We start from the raw sequence: 22,234 nt of genomic DNA on the forward strand, positions 1-22,234 counted from the left end.
GGGGATGTAACTGCAGAATATATTTCCTACACTAATTTGACCTCAGTCTTGCTTTACTGTTTATTTTCCATATTCCGTATGTTAGTCTACAGATAACAGCGGTTATAATGACTATTCTTCAATTTCTGTTCAATTACTTTCTCCTTACAAGAACTTGGGCCTCGTCTACTTTTGATTCTAGTCGTGTTTTCAGTTTTATATTTTTTCCTGTACATGTTTCCTCCCTTTTCTTCAGGTTTGGCTTCAAGACCTACAGTTTACATCATCTGCAAAAACAGGTTTCTTGTTATTTCTCCTACTAGAACTTAATTGTTTACCTATAGGTCTGTTATAATTCACAACCTGAAAAACTTAATTTTATTTTTCATTACTGTCTACACTGTAAACACTTTATTCTCTATCCCCTTCTTTCTCTTCTTTCTCAAAGACTTCTAGAGAGAAAAAAAACTAATACCACAATATCACCTATATTTACCCCAAGTCCCTTAACCTCATGTGTAAGTCTAAGTCCCAGGAAGTACTTTCTAGATTTGCCATCAGTTATATTCCTTCCTATACCATCAATGTCAGCAACCATTAATTTATTTCATGAATTTTGGATAATGGGTTTTCTTGGATAATGGAGTTATGCTTGAAGAAGGTAAGGGACAAAATATTGGCTTTTGAGTGTATGCTATGTATTAGGCATTCTGGGAGGGCTTTGGTTATGTTATTTTACAACATCTGTTTAATAGGGATAGAATGTCGGGACCCACAGACCAGCCTTGATGTGGTATCACATTGAAATATTTAATGTTTTTCAAATTCTTAAAATGATACAAAGGATTGGGAGGGTGGATTATCATGCCAAATACATTAAATATACTGTTTTTCTCATTGTTGCTCCACCAAATGTCCATTGCAGTCTTTGAGCAGGAGAGAAATAACAAGAGTTATCTGAAAGGTCATAGTAATTGTTTTCTGAGCTTTTGTATTTTATGTCTCAAGTTGAACAAAATTCCTTTGAAATTTTTCTCTATTGAGTGCCTGATCAAACTGATATATTACTAGGCTATATTTAATTTCCAAGAATGATGATAAACTGAAGTAACCTTGGTACTAGGTTCCATTGCGTGGAACACGGGAAGCTAAGAAAGCAGAGAGCCTTCTTCCTCTCAGGAGGAAATGCGTCATGGCTCCTGGCCCTGCCCTGTGTTGCTGGCGCCCGCGGTGTGATTTTGCTGTTCTTGAGACCGAGTCTTTCGGTCTCAAGTTTTGCTTAACAGCCTAGCCTTTCCCTTCTTCCTGGTCTGTACCACTTTCTCTTTGCCTGACATTTAAAATTCCTGCAGAGAAGATCTAACTGAGTTTTTGCATGCTCTCATCTTCAGTACTTGCACATCCTTCTTTTATTTTTAATTCAGTTTCATAGTTTCCCTTTTACTCTGTATCCCCAATCCTATTAACTTTCCTCTTATTTAATTTAAAACCTTCCAATCTTTGCATCTGTTCATATAAAACATATGTATGCCAAAAGTATAAATACATAGTTATTTTGATTGTGCTTTAAAATAATATTTTTTGTTTCTTCACTTTTATTGCAGTATCATTGGCAAGTAAAAGTCATATATATGTAAGTGTGCAACTTGATGATTTGATATACATGTGCACTATAAAGTAATAACCACAATCAAGCTACTTAACATATCCATCACCTCATGATGTTAGCACTTCGTGTGTTTGTGTGTGTTAAGAACAATTCAGATTACCTTCTTAATAATTTTAAGTATATAATATGGTATTGTAGGCTTTATGCTGTACTATAGATCTCCAGAGCTTATTCATCTTGTACAACTGAAATTCTGTACCCTTTATGCCAACATCTTCCCATTTTCTCCAACCCCAACCTCTGGCAACCACCATTCTACCATGTGCTTCGAAGAGTTCAACTATTTTAGATCTCACATGTAAGTGAAATCATGCAGTGTTTTTCTCTATGTGTCTGGCTTACCTTACTTAGCATAATGTCCTTTGAGTTCATACAGGTTGTTGCAGAAGGTGAGATTTCCTTCTTTCTTAAGGCTGAGTAATAGTCCAGCACATGTGTACAGGTGCATACACGTGCCTGTATTGTAAACAAGGCTGCAGTGAGAGTGCAGGTATATCATGGACATAGTGTTTTCATTTCCTTTGGTTATAACCTGGGGTAGGGCTGCTGGATCATAAAGTAATTCCATTTTTAATTTTTTTGTGATAAATAATGATAGCTAACATTGATTATTTACAATATGTTATACTATTCTCTAAACACTCTGCCTCTCTCTAGTAACTCATGTTATTCTGCTGCCAACAGGATTAGTTGCACATTATTTTCATTCCCCTGTTATGTAAAAGTAACAGAGAAGTTAAGGAGCTTGCATAAGCTTTACCAATGGGAAATGACAGACTTTGTTTCCTCATCCCTTTAATTGGGTTCCAGAGTGTGTCACTTAACAGATTAACTACTTCTGTTCTTCTGCACTTAGACTAGTTTCGGGGGCAACTGCGAAGTATTCCATCTTTTACCTATATTTAGCATTTTACACTTCTTTTTCAATAGTGATAAATTATGCAGGCTTCATTCAAATCTTGGCCAGTCAACTAAGGATATTGTCAATAGTCCAATAATGGCATTGTATGCAGCAGCATGATCAGTAGGTACCTGGTAGTGTAGTTTCAGTATAGTTTAACAAAAAACAAACACTAGGAATAAGGTTATTAACCAAAAAATGGGAAATATACCAAGGTATTAACAATCGATAGCCTTTAAACGGTGAGAAGATTTCCTTCCAACACTTTCCCCTTTTTACTTACATTTTCTATATCTCTACGCATAGAATTGTACTGTTAAAAGCCCTCAGATTCTGAGTTTCAATGTAAATTTAAAGCCAGAGCCAAATTGTTGGCTTTGTGGTCTGTATATTTTTATCTCTGAATTTGGAATAATCTAGATATGAATTGATTTCACCTGATCATTTCCAATAGCTCCAAAACAAAAAAATGCACATTCTAAAATAGCTTACTTGGCACTATATCAATTCTCTTGAATAATAAGACTTGCAGATTTTTATTTCATCACTTTTTCTGAGTCATCCTTGGGACATGGGAAGGATGAATATGGTACATTTTAACTCCAGATGGAATAATTTATTACTTTCCTGTATCAAAGCTGTACTTTAAATACACACAGCTATAACCCTAGTCAGTGTAGCCCAGTTGGTTGAAGTGTTGTCCTTTAGACTGGAAGGTTGCAAGTTCAATTCCTGGTCAGGGCATATACCAGGTTGCAGGTTTGCTCCTTGGTCAGGCTGTATATGAGAAGGCAACCAATCTCTCCCTCTCTCTCTCTCAAAACAATGAAAAGATATCCTTGGGTAAGGATAAAAACTAAAAATAAAATAAAATATACACAGCTACAGCCTCAACTTCCTAAACTGATGAGGATTATAAAGAGATCCTTTTAAGGCTAAAATGGTTGTGTAGACATGAAGTAAAACAAGGGAAGATGTCCTGAATAGTTCCTAATTGTATCCACAATTTGTGAAATTGTTGCCACACGTTGAGCATTATGAAGTTGCAGAATTTCACGTACCCTAATACAATGGAGAGATGTGGATGCAATAGATTATGGAAGACCCAGTAAACAATGTCAAAGAGCGTAGACTTTAACATAGGATCGGGATAAGGAATATGGAAGGAGGGACATTATTGGTTAGGGGTGTGAGGTGGGGGGATATACTAATTTTAATGTAAGTATATTTTTAAGGTCTTTTGACCTAATTTTCATCTTTAGTACCTTCCAAGGTACATTTTATTTACTATTTGATATATGCTTGCTCAAATTGGCATGGGACTATTAATTGCTACATATCATTACTTGCTCTATGTGTTTGATGAGCAAATAGACAAAAATTCACAAGAGTGCTCTGCCCATCCCTGCATGCCACACAAGTTTGGGCCTAGAGGAGAAAGCAGCATTCTCTTTCTTTTTTTAGTATATATTTATTGATTATGCTATTACAGTTTTCCCATTTTTTTCTCCCCTTATCCCCCCTCCACCCTGTACCTCTCCCCTGCCCTCCAACATTCCTCCCTCTTAGTTCATGTCCATGGATTATACACATAAGTTCTTTGGATTCTGTTTCCTATAATATTCTTCACCTCAGCCTGTCTATTTTATGCCAACCAATTATGCTTCTTGTTCCCTGTACCTTCCCTCTCCCCCTCCCCACTGTTAACCCTGTATGTGATCTCCATTTCTCTGGTTCTGTTCATGTTTTAGTTTGCTTAGTTTTTGTTTTTTAGATTCAGTTGTTGATAGTTATTAGTTTGTTGTCATTTTACTGTTTGTAGATTTTGATCTTCTATTTCTTAGATAAGTCCCTTTAACATTTTACATAATAAGGACTTGGTAATGATGAACTCCTTTAACTTTACTTTATCTGCCCTTCCCATTCTAAACAATAGAGAAAGTAGCATTCTTGAAAAGACTCAAGAATCTTCAAGAAAGGAGAAGAAAGGATTGTCTCCTTTATGGGATTTCTCAATCTGGGAGCGTCTTCATACCTGTCATCCCCATCTGATTCACTGAAGATGATGTTATACCTTTTCTTTTGGAGGATAATAATAGTAGCAACAATGGCTAACTCTTTGTTCCAGACCCTGTAACCTACAAAAAAATATTTGAAGTGTAATAATTATCTCCATTTTGCAGACAAACATAACGAGGCTTGAACATGTTCAAAGATAGGCACAAACTTATAATACCATTGTAATAAGGGTTCTGGCTGACTTCAAACTTAGACCTTCTGTGTTTCTAAGTACTGCTATCAGCCACCGGAGCACCAAGCTTCTTTAACACCAGCAGTGGACTTACTGAGTGATTGCTGTGTGCTCAGCACTGCTCAGTGCTCTCATTTTATCCTCCTTAATAGTTTTACACAGTCAGTACTACTATCGTCCCTTCCTTATAAATCAGAGTTTGCAAATGTCTTATGTAAAAGTCCAAATAGTAAATATTTTAAACTTTCTGGGTCATACTGTGTCTTCCACAATGTCATCTCTGCTCTTGCATTGTAAAAGCCACCCAAACTAAATGGGTTTAGGTTTAGGTTTAGTTTAGCATGGCTTTAGCCAATGCTAAACTAAATGGGTATGGCTCTATTCCAACAAAACTGTTTACAAAAACAGACAGAGGCTGGAATTGATCTGCAGGTCACAGTTTGCCAGTCTTTGTTATAGATAATAAAATGAAAACTTAAAGGATTTAGGCAGATCTTGAGGTGAGATGTAGGCCTAGGTCAGCTTAACATCAAAGTCCAGATTCTCATCCACTTGTTATACTGGCTTCCTTATCATAGTTTTCATGTCTCTCATTAATGGATTGAATTATGTTCCCCCAAAAGATATCTTTGAGTCCTGACACCCACTATATCTGGATGTGACCTTATTTGCAAATAAGATATTTGCAGACATAATGAAGTTAAGGAACTCGAGATGAGATCATCCTGCATTTAGAGTGGGCTCTAAATCCTATGACAGGTGTGTCTCTAAGGGAAAGGAGAGGGATAGTTGAGATACAGAGGCATGTGTAAACAAAAGACAGAAATTGGCCTTACGCTGCCACAAGCCGAGGAAGCCAGGAGCCACCAGAAACTAGAAGACCAAGGTAGGGTTTTCTCCTATAGACTTCAGAGGGAGCAGAGCCCCACTAACACCTTAATTCAGACTCCTGGCCCCCAGAACAATGAGGAAATAAATTTTCATCATTGGAAATCACTGAGTTTATGGCAATGTGTTATGATAGCCCTAGGACACTAATAAACTCTCCCCTCCTTTTTTTGTTCCCCTTTTCAAGGGATATTTCTGTTTGCTCTTGAGTCTTTTTCCTGATTGAAAAGGTTCTCTCTTTTTTTGTGAATTGAAATTATCCATATCCACTGTTCCTTGATGCTATTAGTGTAATTAGCAGATTGCTGGCTTCCAATTTTCTTGAGGAAAATAAGTATCTCATCCTTCCTGCAATTTTTGTCCCTTTAGCAGGCATATGATTAAATACCCACAAATAAAATCTAAGATACCTACCTGTTTGGCTACAGAAGACAAGAGAAGCCTAAGTGTAAGTCTCTGGATTAACGGATGCACAATCCATTAGGAAAGAAATTTATTGATAAATGAAACAAATTCACCATTACCAGCACACAGTATAAATCAAGCCTGGGAGTCATATTTAATTTTACACCTTGGCAATATTTCAGAGGTTTTTACAGTAACTTGGAAGGAGTTAATGGACTGTGAATTCATTCCAGTACATTGATTTCTGCATTAGCTCAATGAAAGATGTAGTTCTTTGGCAAAAGCAAACTTTTGAAGGTAAATTTTTTTCATCATGTAATCCATAATTTAGAATTTATAATAATAGCTTGTTTTATTGTTCATGAATACAAATCTTTGTTGGGATGACCCAACAGTCCAGCAAATAAAAAAATAAAGTTTCATCTCTGAAGTGTGTCCCATGCAACCAAATCAGTTTATGAGCTTCATTCTGTGCTACAGAGTTTGGAGGAGGTTGGCTCTGAATGCAGGATGCTTTCATCCACCTCGTTCTAGGAAGCCATTTGTTCCAGATATTTTTGATGTCTCTTATTGCCTGCCACCATTAGGGGTTTTATTTAAATGCTGGCATTAGTAATATGGAGGGTACTTATGGCAGTAGAACACAATCCACTTAATGAAGCTAAAGCTCTCGGGATTCTGTCTTGCATGGGCATCTTCCAAGTGGAGGCTACTAGCTAGACTTCTCGTTGATCCTTTCATGTGATGAGCAGGGTGAGCCCTGGCCAGCAGGTTCTCTGTATCTTCTGTCTTTCCTTGCAACACAAGCAGCACACCCCTGTCTGTTTTTATATTGGGAATATGAGTTATATTTGTGCATTGCTTTAGTTGGAGGAGAAATCTTTACTTTAGACATTTAGACCATTACTCTAAGGGACAGTAAAGCACTGCAAAGGAGCATTTCATCTAAAGAAGCCCCACTACACAATTGATGCCATGCTCAAATGAGGACCCAGGCATTCCCAGATCCTCCATATTTTCAAGAGAAGTGAGAAATGTTTATTTTCATATGAAATCCCCAAAGAGCTCCCCCATGGAGCTCTGGGCCTCAAAATAAATATAAAAGGTATGTCGAAAGTAGATTTTCTCTTGCGAGTATGTGGAACAGTTTATTATTTTATTATTTTTTAACTATTGTGTTATTTTTCATATGAACAGCTGTAAAGCTACTTTTCCCCACCCTGTATAAATAAACATGAACATAAATATGCAGGTAGACAATAAATACATCCAATATGCTGGCCCGATATAATATCTGGGTGCAGGTCAAGCTTCCTTTAGGACCTCTGAGATGCAGTGAAAAGGACAAAGGCACTTGTTCTAAGCTTATATATTTCAGAATCTCATGGGATGCTTAGAAGCACCTATTGACTTATAAATTGGCTATTGCTCATTTTTAGAATTAGTTACATTAAACCTGCCTCAACAGTTGGCAGATGAAGTTGCTATTTATTATTAAAACGTTTTGTTGTTTACACTATTACCATTGTCCCACCATTTTCCCCTTGGCCCCCCTCTACACAGCCCACTCCTCACCCCCACAGTCGATCCCCACACCACTGTCCATGTTCATGGGTCATGTATATATGTTCTTTGACAATCCCTTTCCCTTTCGACCAGTCCCTATCTCCCCTGCTACTTGAAGAGCTAGTTCACTAGTCATTCTGATGATAGTAGTTTCCTTTTGGGCAGTATATTAGTCATGTGCATATATCACAGCTAGTTAATTATAATTCATAGCATTATGTTTTATTATTTTTAACAATATATAATTGCAGTATATAAAATATATATTTATAATATGTATATATAAGTGTATGTATTTATACATAACACATATATTTATGTATATATGCAAAACTTCACACTTAGTGGTCTTTAAGCCTAAAACCAAGCCATTAGTCACTTCTAAGTTTTTCAATTATCTCCTAAGAAGGTGACTTGTTCTCATGCTGTCTTTTCTACCAGTCAATGGCACACCTCAATTAGCATCAGAATTCTCAGTCAGTTTTCTAAGCCCTCCAGCATGACATCCCATGTGGCTTCACCTCACCTAGCCAATTTTATACTTCTCCTCAACCTCAAATCGTATGCAGATTTCTCTATTGACTTGTGAACATTTTAGGTTCATTCTCGTCTTCTTAATTTAATGTGTGGTGTCTCTCCTGCCTAGATTGCCATCTACATACCTTTTTTTTTTGGGGGGGGGAGTTCTGCTATGCTTCAGAGCTTATTTATTTTAAGTTAGACCATGATATTAGAGTTGTAATTTTGGGGATATTAATATAACAGTTGATCAGCCATGGAATGGGCTAGAACAGATTGGGGTCCTGGAGTCCAGTTAAGGAACCATTAAAATGAGCCAGGTGAGAGATAATGAGTATCTGATTTTGGCTGGTGGCAGCAGCAAACTGGGAAAGACAGAGATGGATTCAAACAATAATTGCTTTACTAATCCAGTAAAGAAACTCTCATTTTGTCAAAGTTATTTCAGTCTTTAATCTACATGGAAATGATCTAGAATGCAAAGTGGCACCCAAATTTGGTAATTATTACTATATAATTTTTTCTGCTAAAGCATTTTTATAGAATCATACTCTCTATCAATCACCAGCACTAAAATTGGGATAAGGAAAAAACATTTTTACCTTGTTATATAGCTTTTAGTAGTGGGAAAATATTAGTATATCATTATATATGAAAATGTCCATAAACTTCTAATTATATTTTGTTTTTACTGTATTGAAAGGAGATAAAAAGGCAAGTATTATTACATTTTTTATTTTCACAATAATTCAGAAGAATCTGAATTATTGAAATTTAAAATTTAATTCCAGAGCACATAAGGTTAGACCTTGATTTATAATCCATATTGCCAGTACTTTATAAAGTAATAAATTATAAATTTTTTGAAATATATCCATATGCTCATCAAGTTTTGCAAAGTCACATACTAATTTGAGGGTTCAGTTGCTGTTCAGACTGTGCTAACTGCTGACACAGCTCGATCTTATTTTTTCAAAGCATTACATAAAGATTCTCAAGCTATTCTAAATATTTCATGGGGCATTTTATTTCATCTTCTGAAGATATACTTTACTATGCCAACATCAATCCATGAACTCTGCAATAGGTAGGTTATGGTATAGTACCAAATACACTCAATAACAGGCAATGCAGAGTCTTAGTGGTTGAGGGCCACTAAGAGCACTCGGTCTCCATGTCCATCCTCATCAGCAGTGGGTTGGCTGGGAGATCTGTTTCACTCCAGGACTCTGGCTGATGGAGCAGCTACTATCTGGACCATTCCTAGTTCCTGGGCATCGGGAAAGAAAGAGTGTGGCAAATTAGAAGTTAACACATTCACTTCTGCTCACATTTCATTGGTTAAAGCAAATTATAAGATCATACTTAATTTCAAGAGACAGGAAGTACAATTATACTACGTGTCAAGGACAAAAACCTAAAATATTTGGGGAATAGCACTGACAAATATAAGTCATGCTCTGAGATCAGCTTTCTGAAGTATAAAAGGTAATATAGATAATGTTCAGTATAATTAAATATTTTCTCTGGGCAGGGAGATGTAATGAGAGGACTTCATTCAGGCTCTTATACGGCCCTAAGAATTGCTTGGTAATATTGGCTTGCCAACAATCTATATATCTTTGTAATGTTTCAGATGGCAAGTGTATTATGTGGTTAAAGCACTCAGTCACTTTAATTTTAACATCATTTATTTGCAGCCATGATAGAAACCACTTAGTACATACAGTTCAGATTGTTCCGTGCATAGTGTTCCATTTGTCGCTAATATCCTCATTAGCTTCTAAGAGAAAAAAAACATGTTTCTTGTCTGCCTGGGAAAACCTGGCACTAGATTGTGAATGCTGAAACTGTCTATATGGACAACTGTAGATACCATCTTGATGAAATTGCCTGGACAATTCAATTTAAAAGATCACTTCTTTATGTAATTTGGTTGACTGATTACATTTACAGTGATAAATTTGGTTATAGCAAGTGAACCAGGTCAAGCAATTAGTCAAACACCTGTTTTTACCACAGGGTATGTCAGTAAATATTTTCACATGAATTACTTAGAAAATTGAAGCCAGAATCCATTTATATATTACCTCCAATTGTCATAAAAATTTGTATATGAACCCTGTATTATATAATTTAAGTAGTTGATTATATACTTTTTTTTTTCATTAAGAAGGCATGAATTTCATTAAGAGCAGGGGCTGATTTTCTACTTGGTCACTCCAGCAGTAAAGAGAACATTCTAGGGCCATAATAACGACTTTTTTCCTACTTGATAGTGAGCTTGGTAATTATAGTCAAGTCTAGGTTCGAGTTCCCTTTCTATTCCTGACCAGACTATAAAATGAAGTTATTGACCTAGATGACCTTGAATCTACATCTAAAATAAAATGCAACAGTAAATTACATTTTTTGTTATTAATGAAAGTGGTTTACACTTAGATGATTTTTTCTGGTAAATGTAATAAAATTTAATAAATCATTATGCTGCAGAATATATTTGAGTCTTAGGGAATACAGGCAAATATTTTTTGTCAATATAATTATTTGAATTTTGTATAAGTTCTAAATCAGTGGTATTTCAGGTGACTGATTAGGTTTTAGGTCCAAATAAGATACTTTTTTATTTGTAGTACCATATCCCATTTAACATCAGAGAGTCTATGCTGGGAAGGTTTTATATATGCAGTAAAGATAGTTTTCTACTAGTAAATGGTATTTTCAAAATATTTAAGAACTCAAAATTTTAAAAAGAAGAGATAATGAAAAGTTAGGTGCTTTCCTAACTCCTCTCAGGCTTCAAAGAAGCCTAAACAAGGTTGAAACCACCCATGAGAGACTGTAACTGCTACTCATGCGTAGTGGTCCTAGCCCAAAATATGAAGTCACCAAAGCAAGCTGGGGACCTTATTAAGGACCCACATTTCCAATGAACATATTGAGATTTTAAATAAATGTCTGATACTGTCTGTCTTCCCTTGAACATGATGGCAAAGTACTGCTCTAATTTCTGATATTGTCTTTCTTGCAACCATCTCAGAAACATCTGCCCCCATATCCTCCACCTCTTCTAAACAAATGTATAAACTACCCTGATTTAAGTCATCAGATACTTTTTAGTATGATGCATTACTCCATAAACAGTAGTACTAAAATGTATGAATTAAAAGAGTAATCTTTAAGCATTGAGAAATGAAAACATTTATTATATTATATATTATATTATATTATATTATATTATATTATATTATATTATATTTATTATATTTATTATATTTATTATATTTATTATATTATATTATATTAACTTACAAGTTTCTTCCAGATTATCACTTTGAAGTGGGGAAGAGACAATTAGTATTTTATTCATCTTTTACCTATCTTATTTTTGGTAGTGTGCTTTCAGTATACTAGCAAAGCATCAATAAATAGAGCATTCAATGTATTGTAGGATGTTTACCATTACTTTACACAGTGGAAAATAAAAGTAAAATTAATCTAGGTTATTTTTTCAGACTATTAATTACTATCAATATTTTCTTCTTTCTACTGCTTCAAAACAAGCTGTTATAGAGGGGAACATGTGTTTGTACTTGAAGGATGGAGGGAGAAAAATGCACAGGAGGTAATATTCTGGGAATATTATCAGTAACCTTGCCTTGTACATAGAGCTGTGTTTTTACCTATGTCCATTACACTGACCTAAAGAGCCATATTTGGAGGGTTAGCAACATAGATGGAAAAGTCATTCCAGACCTCTGGGCTTCAGCCTGCATGGGTATGTTGTTAAATAAAGTCCTCCAGTTACAATGTAGGGACACTAATCTTAGATCTTCTTTACTTCACCTTTATTCATAATAGCAATAGATACTTTTTTGAGTATCTACTATGTGTATTCTATAAAATCACAATGTTGGATGTATGCTTTATTGATAATTCTGTAATAAGTAATTTACACCTAACTTCATATGCATAAATATAACTAAAATAGAACAAGAAAACACCCGGGTTAAATAATACGATGGTCCAAGCAATGTGTTCTGCATATTCATCATAGCGTATTTTTTGTAGAAAATCTGCTTCTTTTATAGCAATTGAATTTAGATTTATGAATGTTGCCAAAGAAGCTGTTCTGAGATATATTTTATGTAAATGAGTTTTGAGAACATTACTGAAGTTCCCATAGTCAGGAATTTGAATTCTCAATTTGTAGGTTAACCTTGTATGTAGCCACATTTGATCATATTCTGTTGCCAAAAATTGTAAGCATTAAGTATGTGGGTAAAACTAATCCTTTCAATTACGAGATAGGGATAAGAATATACAGTTATCAGTAGTTTCCACTGTAGGCTTTCCTTTGGGGTATACTCTAGCATAAATATAACTTTCCTGGAAAATAAATGTCAGTGTTGCTTAGTCCTGTTGAATTCAACACTATTTTATGCTCATTTAATTTATGACCTTGACTTTCATGGAGATCCTCTGGGTTTATTTCTTATCAAGAGAAAAAAAATAAAACAGTGCTTTAGAGGTTCTCTAATTAAAATACTTCAATATAGAAATATAGGTAAAAATAGAATCTCACTGAATTAAAATACATCTAATTCAAAATATGCTTCAATATAGAATTTATATAGTTACTCAGATATTTAAAAGTTATTTATATGAGGTGTCCTGGAATTTCATGTTTGAAGTACGCATGCCATGAGAGCTAATTCCACTTAATTACTAGGACTGCTCTTTTCTTTCAGTAGCAAATGGAATTATTTTGAGACTCAGTTCCTCTGTAAAATTAAGTAATGCCTGTAGACTCTATTTAATCCTATATTTATCTTTGTTATGTACACAATACTGAAATATTAATCAATGTTCCATAGAATTACAATTATATTAAACAATGCAGAATTAGTCTTTTAACAGCTTGAAGCAGAGCAGTGTTTTTTCAACCCCAGGAGGATCCTTCTTGATGATTCTTAGATGCTCGCTGTACTTTCTCTTGTCAGTGAGTTATTTGGAAAGTGTAAAGTCACTCTAATATTAATCTAAGGGAAATAGAAGTGTAAAATTATATTTCCCATATAATACAGGGGGAGGGGAAGATAAAGGAAACGAGGTCCTGAAAATGCCCAGGAAGGAATCAAGTGGTGCAATGTGCCTTTAATAGAAAGGTGGCTGCCATTCCCTGTTGTGATATGAAGAGAGATGATAAAAAAAAATGGGGCTGTATACAGATACAATTATAGGAAATTAAATTAAAGAAGCTATTGTTCATTTCTTTCAATTTGGGGTGTGGAGAAGAGGTGAGTTCTTATAAGTATGAAGGCACGTGAAGAAGGTTTGAAAAAGCTGTAAGGTGAAATAGAATTGAGAAGAAAATGAAGAAGAATCACCAGGCAGTATGAGAATTTTGTTGAAGGAAGAGACTACATAATGTGGCCACCAGTGCGTAGTAGCATTTTATTTTCATCTCTGCTTGGTAGTTCAGTGTTAAGCTCAGAGTAGGAAACAGCTGGATGATCTAGGTCTGATGTTATGCCAGACTGGCATGGCAGAGGGACAATGGGGCTGAGTGGTCAATTATATTGTCCGGAGAGTGGTTGGAGTAATGAACCAGGAAGGCTGAACTGGCTAGAGAAAGAGAAGCTTTGCATGATGAAAGGCATCCCTTTTGCTGGGGAAGGTGGGGTAGTCTATTTGGCCAGATTTCACGAAAGGAGAGAGGGAAGGGCAGGGACAAACAAGTTAGGGATGTGGTTCTCAGCCTAGACTGCACATTAGACTTCCCTGGGGATCTTTGAACACTACTGATGCCTAGATCCATCTTCTGAGATTCTGGTCAAATTGGTCTGTAGTGTATCCTGAGCAGTGGGAGTATATTTACAGTCAAGATGAAAACCCTTGCTTAGAGCTTTTGGGGAAGAATCTTACAGTTTTTGCAAAATAGGTGGCACCTTATTTTCAAGGCAATGAAGCATCAGCAAAGACTTTAAAAGAAGTAGCATAAATCATGTATTTTTATCTTTCCTTTAAAATTTATTTCTTCATTATAGTTGGTATAGTTTTAGAAGAGTAACTTTTTCTTCAGAGTGACTGAGCAATATTAAAAGAGAATGATTAGGAAGAAGGGAGACTAGTAAAGAGAATATTGCAGTATTCCAGGCCAGAAACAGTAAATATCTGGAACCAGAGACTGACAAAAGAATTGTAGAGTAGGGCACATATTTAACCTAAGAACCTATTACACCTGTTAATTTATTTGTGTAACATAATGGAGAAAGCTCTAAAATGACTGAGAGATTTTTTATTTTGGATAATCTGTTAGTTTTCAGTTGCTCCATCACCAATTACCACAGACCTTGCTCACACACTCATTATCTCAGTTCCCAAGGATCAGGAGTGCAGGCTGGGCTTCTTGAGATTCTCTGTTTCACTTAATGCTCCCACCAGGCTGCAATCAATGTGTGGACTAAGGTCTCAGCAGAGGCTGGATTGAAGAAAGCTTCCCTTCCAAGCTCCTTTGGAATTACTGGCAGAATTCATCCTCATGCACTTCTAGGGCTGAGGCTCTGTTTTCCTGCAGGCTGATAGCCAGAGACCACCTGTAGGTCTCAGAGGATGCCCTCCGTCCCCTGCTATGGGGCATTCCAGAGGCATGTCATAGCACAGCAGTTCTTGCTTTTTCAAGGCCAGCAGCAGAATCTTTCTCCACAAAAAGGGCCTCATCACTATTTTAAGGCTTTTCCCCTGATTATCAGGTCCCCTCAAGATAACCTCCCTTCAACTAATTTGACATATGAACTATATCTGTGAGCTCCCCTGCCCTTTGCTGCACACCACAACTTAATCATGGGTGTGCCAACCTGTTATAGTCGCAGCTTCTGTACAAATCCAAGGGGAAGAGAGCATACAGGCATGTATATATTATAGTGTATAGCAATCAAATATGTTGCAGTTAATGAAAATGACTAATATAAGAGAATGAGACTGTTTTAGGAGGAAATTGATGGCCTTAGTTTCAGACATGTCGAATTTGGGGGTAACTGGGCATCCAGTTAGAGTGGACGAGTAGGTGGTCTAGAACTCAGTGGAGGGATCAGAATTGGAAATGTATATTTGATAGTGATCATTTGAGGTGTTAGTTAAATAGTGAGATTGTCTAGAGAAAGATTGTAGCCAGAGCTGAGCAGAGGACCGAGTAAAGTCAGAACAATGAATCTGTATTTCAACCCTAATCTCTTGATTCCAGTCCAATATCTCATTAGACTGCCTTTCACTATGCCTCTGTTTTCTTCTTTCAGTGATGTCCCATTCTTGCTAATTGGTGATGTGCTCTGTGTCCTTCTCCCCACTCCACTCCAAGTCACAGTACCTAGAACTGAGAATCAAGAGCTTTCGTAGTGAAAGCCTTGAAGATCACAGACACTAAGAAAACTTGACTCTTTTATACTCCCTGTCTCCAGACTGAATTATAGGAATGGTGGGGCACAGTCCCTGGTGAGGGCAGATGGTATCATTAGCCCTGAACTGCTTTATTTCTTCTTATCAGAAAGCAGAGCTAACTGTGCAATTTTCCCTGCTTGTTCCATCCCAGAATTGTCTATGAAATAAATAGAGACACAAATTTGGATTGCAGATGTAATCATGTGTATCTGTCTCTGAGAACTTGTGTCTGTTTATTTGAGCAGAAAACTCCTGGAGCCCCCGTGGCAGGATTGTTGAGCGCTCTGAGCCCCAAGTGAATTTGATCATTACTTGTTGATCAGACTTTTCTTTCCCTTCTCTTCCACTTCTCTTTTTCAGGTTATATTCAAGAAGAATGTGTCATCCCCTGCCCATTTGATTGCAAGTTAAGTGATTGGTCCAGCTGGGGGTCTTGCAGTTCATCTTGTGGGATTGGAGTGAGAATTAGATCCAAATGGCTAAAAGAAAAACCCTACAATGGAGGTCGACCATGTCCCAAACTGGATCTCAAGAATCAGGTAAAGTGCATGAAGCAGCAAATGAAAAGCTAAAAAAAATGCCTCCTTTATTATTTATTTTCTGTTAAAATTGAAGCCATTATCTTGTTACAAGCAGCTCATGAAGAGTTCTCACAAATTCAGGAGAGGAGTTCAGTGAGCAGAAATTAACATAATACAGTTAGCAGGAGTGGTCTTGGCCACTCCTATGTAATGTTGAGTTCAACTTGGTATTATCAGCAGTAATAATGTTTACAGAAATTGATCCAATTGGTTTTAAATACTCTTGAAGTGTAATCTGATTATTGATAATACTATAAAAGTGATGTCCATGTACACACACACACTTGAACATAGAAACTAATGTTTGGGGAATGTCAATTACTTATATTCATCAATATAATTAATTACTGGTCTCATCATATACTCCAAAAATGGTTTTCTATTTTTCTTTCACCGAAGTCATTATTCTAATTTTCTGGGGGGTTTTCAGTCTTGCCAGTGTTTCCATAGCTCTTCATGTCTCTCCTGAACTATTTCTCTACCTGTTTCCCAAAGAGTCAAAGCTGTTTTCATAAATGGAACCCTGAAAGATACCCTTCCATCCAGATGTCTAGTTAAAGTGCCAGCCTAAGCAATCACAGTTGATTTGAGTATTTCAGCTGACTTTATCCATACAAAAGAGCCTCTAAGATTTAGTTAAGAATTGTAATAAAGAACTAAATTTTCTCCCACAATTGCATCCTGGTAATTAGACTAAGGTATGTATCTGTGTATATATATATATTTTAACCTAGTTGAATAAGTGGGGAACAAGATGATGATAGTTTAAATCCTTTATTCTAAAAAAGAGTTCTTTATTCTTAGAGAGGTGCAGTGTGTCTTCTATGGGTATGGGGAGTCTTTATTCTCCAAAACTACTTTAATAGAATAGTTACATAGGCTTCTGTTACTAATTCTAATATATCCATTTCTGTCTCCTTAACTCCATTTTGATTAGACTTTCTGTATGGGTTATTTAATGGGAGACACATTCATGCAGCTGTTTTTATTTAGTTCAAATAGCATATCTAGTTCTCTTTGGGTTTAGGTATCATTTGTCAGTTTAAAACCAACATCTCTACCTATTCTTCCCTATGTTTTGACAAATGGCACATAGCTCATTGAAAACAAAAACTTATTGCTTAAAAATGCTTAAGTTCTAAGGCAGGCCAGTGTGATGTGTCTTTTATTTTAAAGATACATGGTAAAATAAAGATCCAGTTTTCCCCTCAAAGCAGATGTAAACCTATTGGGGGAGATAAGGCAAAGGATCATAAAATCAACATAAAGTTTGCAAAAAAGCTCCATAAGTATAGAAGTTTGATGAAGGGAGCATTAATGAAGATTAATGAAGAGATTTGATTAATGAAAATAGGAGGGAGTTAATCACAGCAGAGATAATCTTTCTCAGATTAGTCTTACTTCAGGACAGAGAAAGGAATAATACAGGTTTTTGGTCAGAAGGCTTTCAGGTAAATACTCAGTGTGAAAAATATTTGACCCTCCCATAGGGATTTTCTAGGCTTTTAAAATGGGAAAATAACTACTAAGAATTTATAGCTATAAATAATGTATGGAATTCTTATATCTTTTTCAAAAGCATCAATGAAAGCTAAGTATAACACTGGTTGGTATTAAATACTAATTTTGATACGTTAATTTTATGAACTAGGAAATTATCAAAGGAATAAAAGAACTTTATTCGAGCATAGACTTTAAGACACTATTTTCAGTATGCAAAGTCAAGTGCAGAGAAACGTGCCTATCAAATTTGAAAGTATGAAAAAGAGAAATGTACTTGTAAGCCTGTTTTGACTTAAAAGAAACTTGTTCTAAACATGTCACCGACATATAAAGTTCATAACCTTAGGAAGTAATAGAAATGAAAAACCCCAAGTTCGACAATAATTTAGATAAATTGCATAAGTTAAAATTAAGTTCAGGGGGGTTGGTCTGCAGATGTTTCTTTTAAATTCAAGAGAGGCAGTATAGCATTCTAAAGACATTTGTTCGTTGTGATGCTCAGAAATGAATCCTGAGATTTAATGACCCAGGAATTGAATTTAGTATGGCCTGTGTTCTAATGAAAGGAGGTTTCAGATATCTAGCATGTATATGGCTTAATTAAACTTGAATCAAAAACTTCACCCCAGTCCATACTTTATGTTTTATGATCACAGCAATAGGTAAGAAGCACTCCCTCGCACTTGTAAGTCTGTGAATGGCATGGGAAAATACTAGTGTGAAATGTCCTAGATTTAAAAGAAACCCTCCTTAGCAATTTTTTCTAAAGCAGGTACATACACACCTATTAGTGTGTTTGTGGGAAGCTATCTGTGGTGACTCCGTTGAATAGCTGCTCTTTCACATGGGAGAAACTTGTGTGTTATGTTTATACAGAACTCTATTAAAGTTATCCACATTTTTAATTCATTTGAAAATAAATGGGGCTGTCAGGAATTTTCATTATTTAGGAAATATCCCCGAGCTGCTCTTATTAATGGTGATTCTTCTTTAGGAGAGACTGCTCTTTGTTTTCCTAAGCTGGAAATATGGTCTAGTTAGAGGTGCACCCACTTGAGGCTCTTTGGTAAAGTTCAATTTTACTTCTGACTTTAGGATATTTGTCTCCTTTCCAATTGGTCTTTACATTCAGATATATTTTCCTATTCTTGGAACCATAGTAATACTCTATCATCCATTCACCCAATAAAGACCTTAAAATATATATAAACAAATTAATGAGTAAAAGAGGCATATATCTTCAGTATCTGTGCATGAGGAAAATTCAGTATATTTTAGATAGAGCCGAACATGCTGTTTATAAACAAATATTAAACTATCTCACGTGTATGTATTGCCTATTATGCATACGCCTATGTAAATGTTAGTATATCTGCATATGCCTATTCATTCTCTTTATTTTTCTGTAGGTTTTTTTTTAGGGTAAGGGCTGTCTTCCTCCTTTTATAAGGCATTCAAGCCTCTTCATTGGATGCTTTACTTGGAAAGAAGCCTTCTCTCTGGATTTGTGGGTAGATGGTTTCATAGAAAGACAAAATATATTAGAACTCTGGTCTCTAAGGCTGTGATTTTTTATTTGAATTCTCAAAAACATAAGCTCTTTTAGAGGAAAGAAATAAGAACCTCCAAATTATTATTGCCCCAAATCTTTCAAGACTTGACGGAAAAATCCTGGCTGCTTGGATTCCCATTGAAATCTAACTCAGTGATATAAACAGAAAGGTTGGTATTATGTAAGGTACGCACAGCTCATAAACTGTTGTGAATCTGTGAGTGAAATCAATATTTACGATATCTCATAAAAAGCCTCCCTTTTAAACCAAAACCTATCAATGTGATAGCTCTTTCTCTAGAAGTGCCAAAATGACAGCAATACTTGAGTAGCTTTCTGCTAAGTATATTTGTGATGCTAAATAGCTCCAACGTGCAGTTTACCCAGAGCTCTTATCTAAGTGGCAAACTTCTAAATAGTTGAATGGAATATCAGATCAGTTGGCTGATGCCTTTGACACTACTGTGCATAGTAAAAGACATAATACATTTTAATTTGTTACAGTCTGTAATATGTTGGGTGGATTTAAGTGCACTTGTACTATATATTTTTGTGATTTTTTTTCTTTTGGAGTTCTGCTTAATAGAAGATTAAATATGGGGACATTAAAGTTTCATTGGACTTATCATTTCCCTTTATGAGTCCTTCACACAATGAAAGACAAGCCAGTTCCAAAACATTATGTTGTATTTATATGTTGCAAATCTTGTTTTCACAGAGTGTGAATAAAAATCTTAGACTGAGAGTTGTTAACTGTACTTTTAAAACTGCATGCTATCTATATAAATGCACTTTTAAAAGGCTTTTTATTCTGCTTGCAACGGACTGAAAGGATACAAATTAAATATGTGTGAACTCTAGAAACAATTGCTATTTTAAAGGTGTGTCTTCTCCCCGGAGAAGAGTGGCCTAAATTTGGAAATGATGAATATGCTGCATTTTATTTTTCATTGCATATATTTTTCAGAGCAGGGTAATAATGTTTTAAAGAATATCTTTTTTTCCCCTCAAATACATTCTGGTATATTTTAGCATGAGCATTTCTTTCGTAGAAGGAGGGTTCTGGATGAGAAAAGGTGTCTATTATAGAGAAAGTTTTTACCCATTTTAGTACTGCTTCATTATTATTAGCAGCATGTTAGGATATAGAAATAGGATAACTGTCATTCTGCTTGAATGTGTATTTACCCAGGAAAATATGGCAACGCTTAAGGTTTAATTCGATTTAACCAATTTTGGTGTCCTCTTTTCAACTAGGCAGACTCACATTTACACTAACCTAATCCAAATCATTCCTGGCACAGACCTGATCGCTTTGGAGTTAGTACTTGGCAGGAGCCCCAGACTGTAATGGAGCAAGAAGTCTTCTTGAGCATTAACATGGAAGGCAGCCCAAGCTTATCCATGATTAAGTACATTCAGGTGTCCTGTTCTTGCATGGGTAGGGGTAAGGGTTTGTTGTTCTGCCTTTTCTTTAAGTATGAAATATCACGTCATAGAATGAAGGGATGCAGAGTGATTTATTCTTACTTAAGATAATGTAATGGGGCACATACTCCTAAAACATTTTACCATTTACCAACATAGTAATTTTATCCCGAGGCCCCAGCATACTAGCCCCTGACTCAGAGGTGGCATGAAGTGGTTCCTGAGGGCTAGTGTTCTTCCATTTGTGTCTTTTCTGCCTGTCTGCCAACTCAAGCCTGCTGCTCTCAACTTGTGACATTGTACTAATTGAGCTGAGTAGAGCTCAGAGGAGAGGCGATTTTTCTTTTTTGTTGTTGTTCTATTACCACCTCTAAGAAAAATATTGTTTTCCTTCTTAAGAGATTCCTCTTCCACACATTTGTGTTCACACATCCTCTGATCTTGATCATTTCAAAAGAATATCCCTCAGGCTTGTTAAAATCTTTTGAAATTTTAATCATGTTTCTTGAGAGCTGCCAAAATTATTCATAAGATGCAATTTTCCTATACCTGTTGTCCATTCTGTTGTGCATTTCATTGTTTTTAAATACAAGGTATTGCTACTCTGTATGCATTGAAACTTACTTTTAATTGTTATTCAAGATATTCTATGCCCTTCTAGAATGTTCTATACTAGACTGGCTTGGCAAATGTCACAAATGCTATTTCTAAGTATGGTTTTCAGGATTGACTGGGCTGGAGATAGCTGTATAATTGTGAAGCAGGCACACTTTTCCACATTTTGTCTTTGGGATTCTCTCAAAGTGCTCCCAAATTTAATATTAGTCTTAGGAACTGAACTCTTGAACTCCTGAAATAGTACATTAGATAACATCAGCTTTAGCAGAAAAATCACATCATTTGTGTTTGCAATTTTGAAAAATTGTCCTCTTAATCAAGTACTTCAAGTAGAAATTCTCAAGAAAAAATATTGGCAGAACCTACTTTTCATATATTTGCTAAATCATCCTGTCATTTAAACTTTCAATACAGAATGGAAATGTTCCTCCTTCTTTAGTTCCTTGAAAGAATATGTATCTGACTTCAACCACAAGCATTTAGTTATATTAAACATTGTTGTTGAAAGATAAATGGTGAACTGGCTGGAGTATAGCATCTTCTTTAAAAAAATATCTTGTTTAAGATGTATTTAAAAGACTCTAAAAGACATGCTAATTCTGTTTTATAACTGAGCTAATTAACAATATTGTAACATTTTGTAAGTTTAAGATGTACAGTATGTTGGTTCGATATGTTTATATATTATGATGTGATTATCACCTTAGCATTTTCTAACACATCTCTCAGGTCACGTGACATCATTTCCTTTTTGTGGTAGAAACAATTACAATCTGCCTTTCAGCCCCTTCGAAGTTTATAATAAGGTATCATTGACTATAATCACTCTGCTACACATTAGATTCCCAGGACAGATTTATCTACCAGATGCAAATTTTTACCCTTTAGATTTTCCTTTTTTTTAAATGTTAAATCACCAGAAAGCAAATAACCT

General features: G+C 35.6%; 1 protein-coding gene across 1 annotated transcript in view; it reads left to right on the forward strand.

Moving 5' to 3' along the window:
• THSD7B (thrombospondin type 1 domain containing 7B) overlaps positions 1-22,234 on the forward strand; it is a 785,104-nt gene that overhangs the window by 553,695 nt on the left and 209,175 nt on the right. Inside the window, exon 14 of the mRNA XM_053666773.1 lies at positions 15,979-16,157. Within this exon, the coding sequence (XP_053522748.1) occupies positions 15,979-16,157 (179 nt within the window). The remainder of the gene's footprint in view (positions 1-15,978; positions 16,158-22,234) is intronic.

Source organism: Artibeus jamaicensis, unplaced genomic scaffold (assembly GCF_021234435.1).
Source record: "Artibeus jamaicensis isolate MK-2021 breed Jamaican fruit bat unplaced genomic scaffold, CSHL_Jam_final contig_1284, whole genome shotgun sequence".
Lineage (NCBI taxonomy): Eukaryota > Metazoa > Chordata > Mammalia > Chiroptera > Phyllostomidae > Artibeus > Artibeus jamaicensis.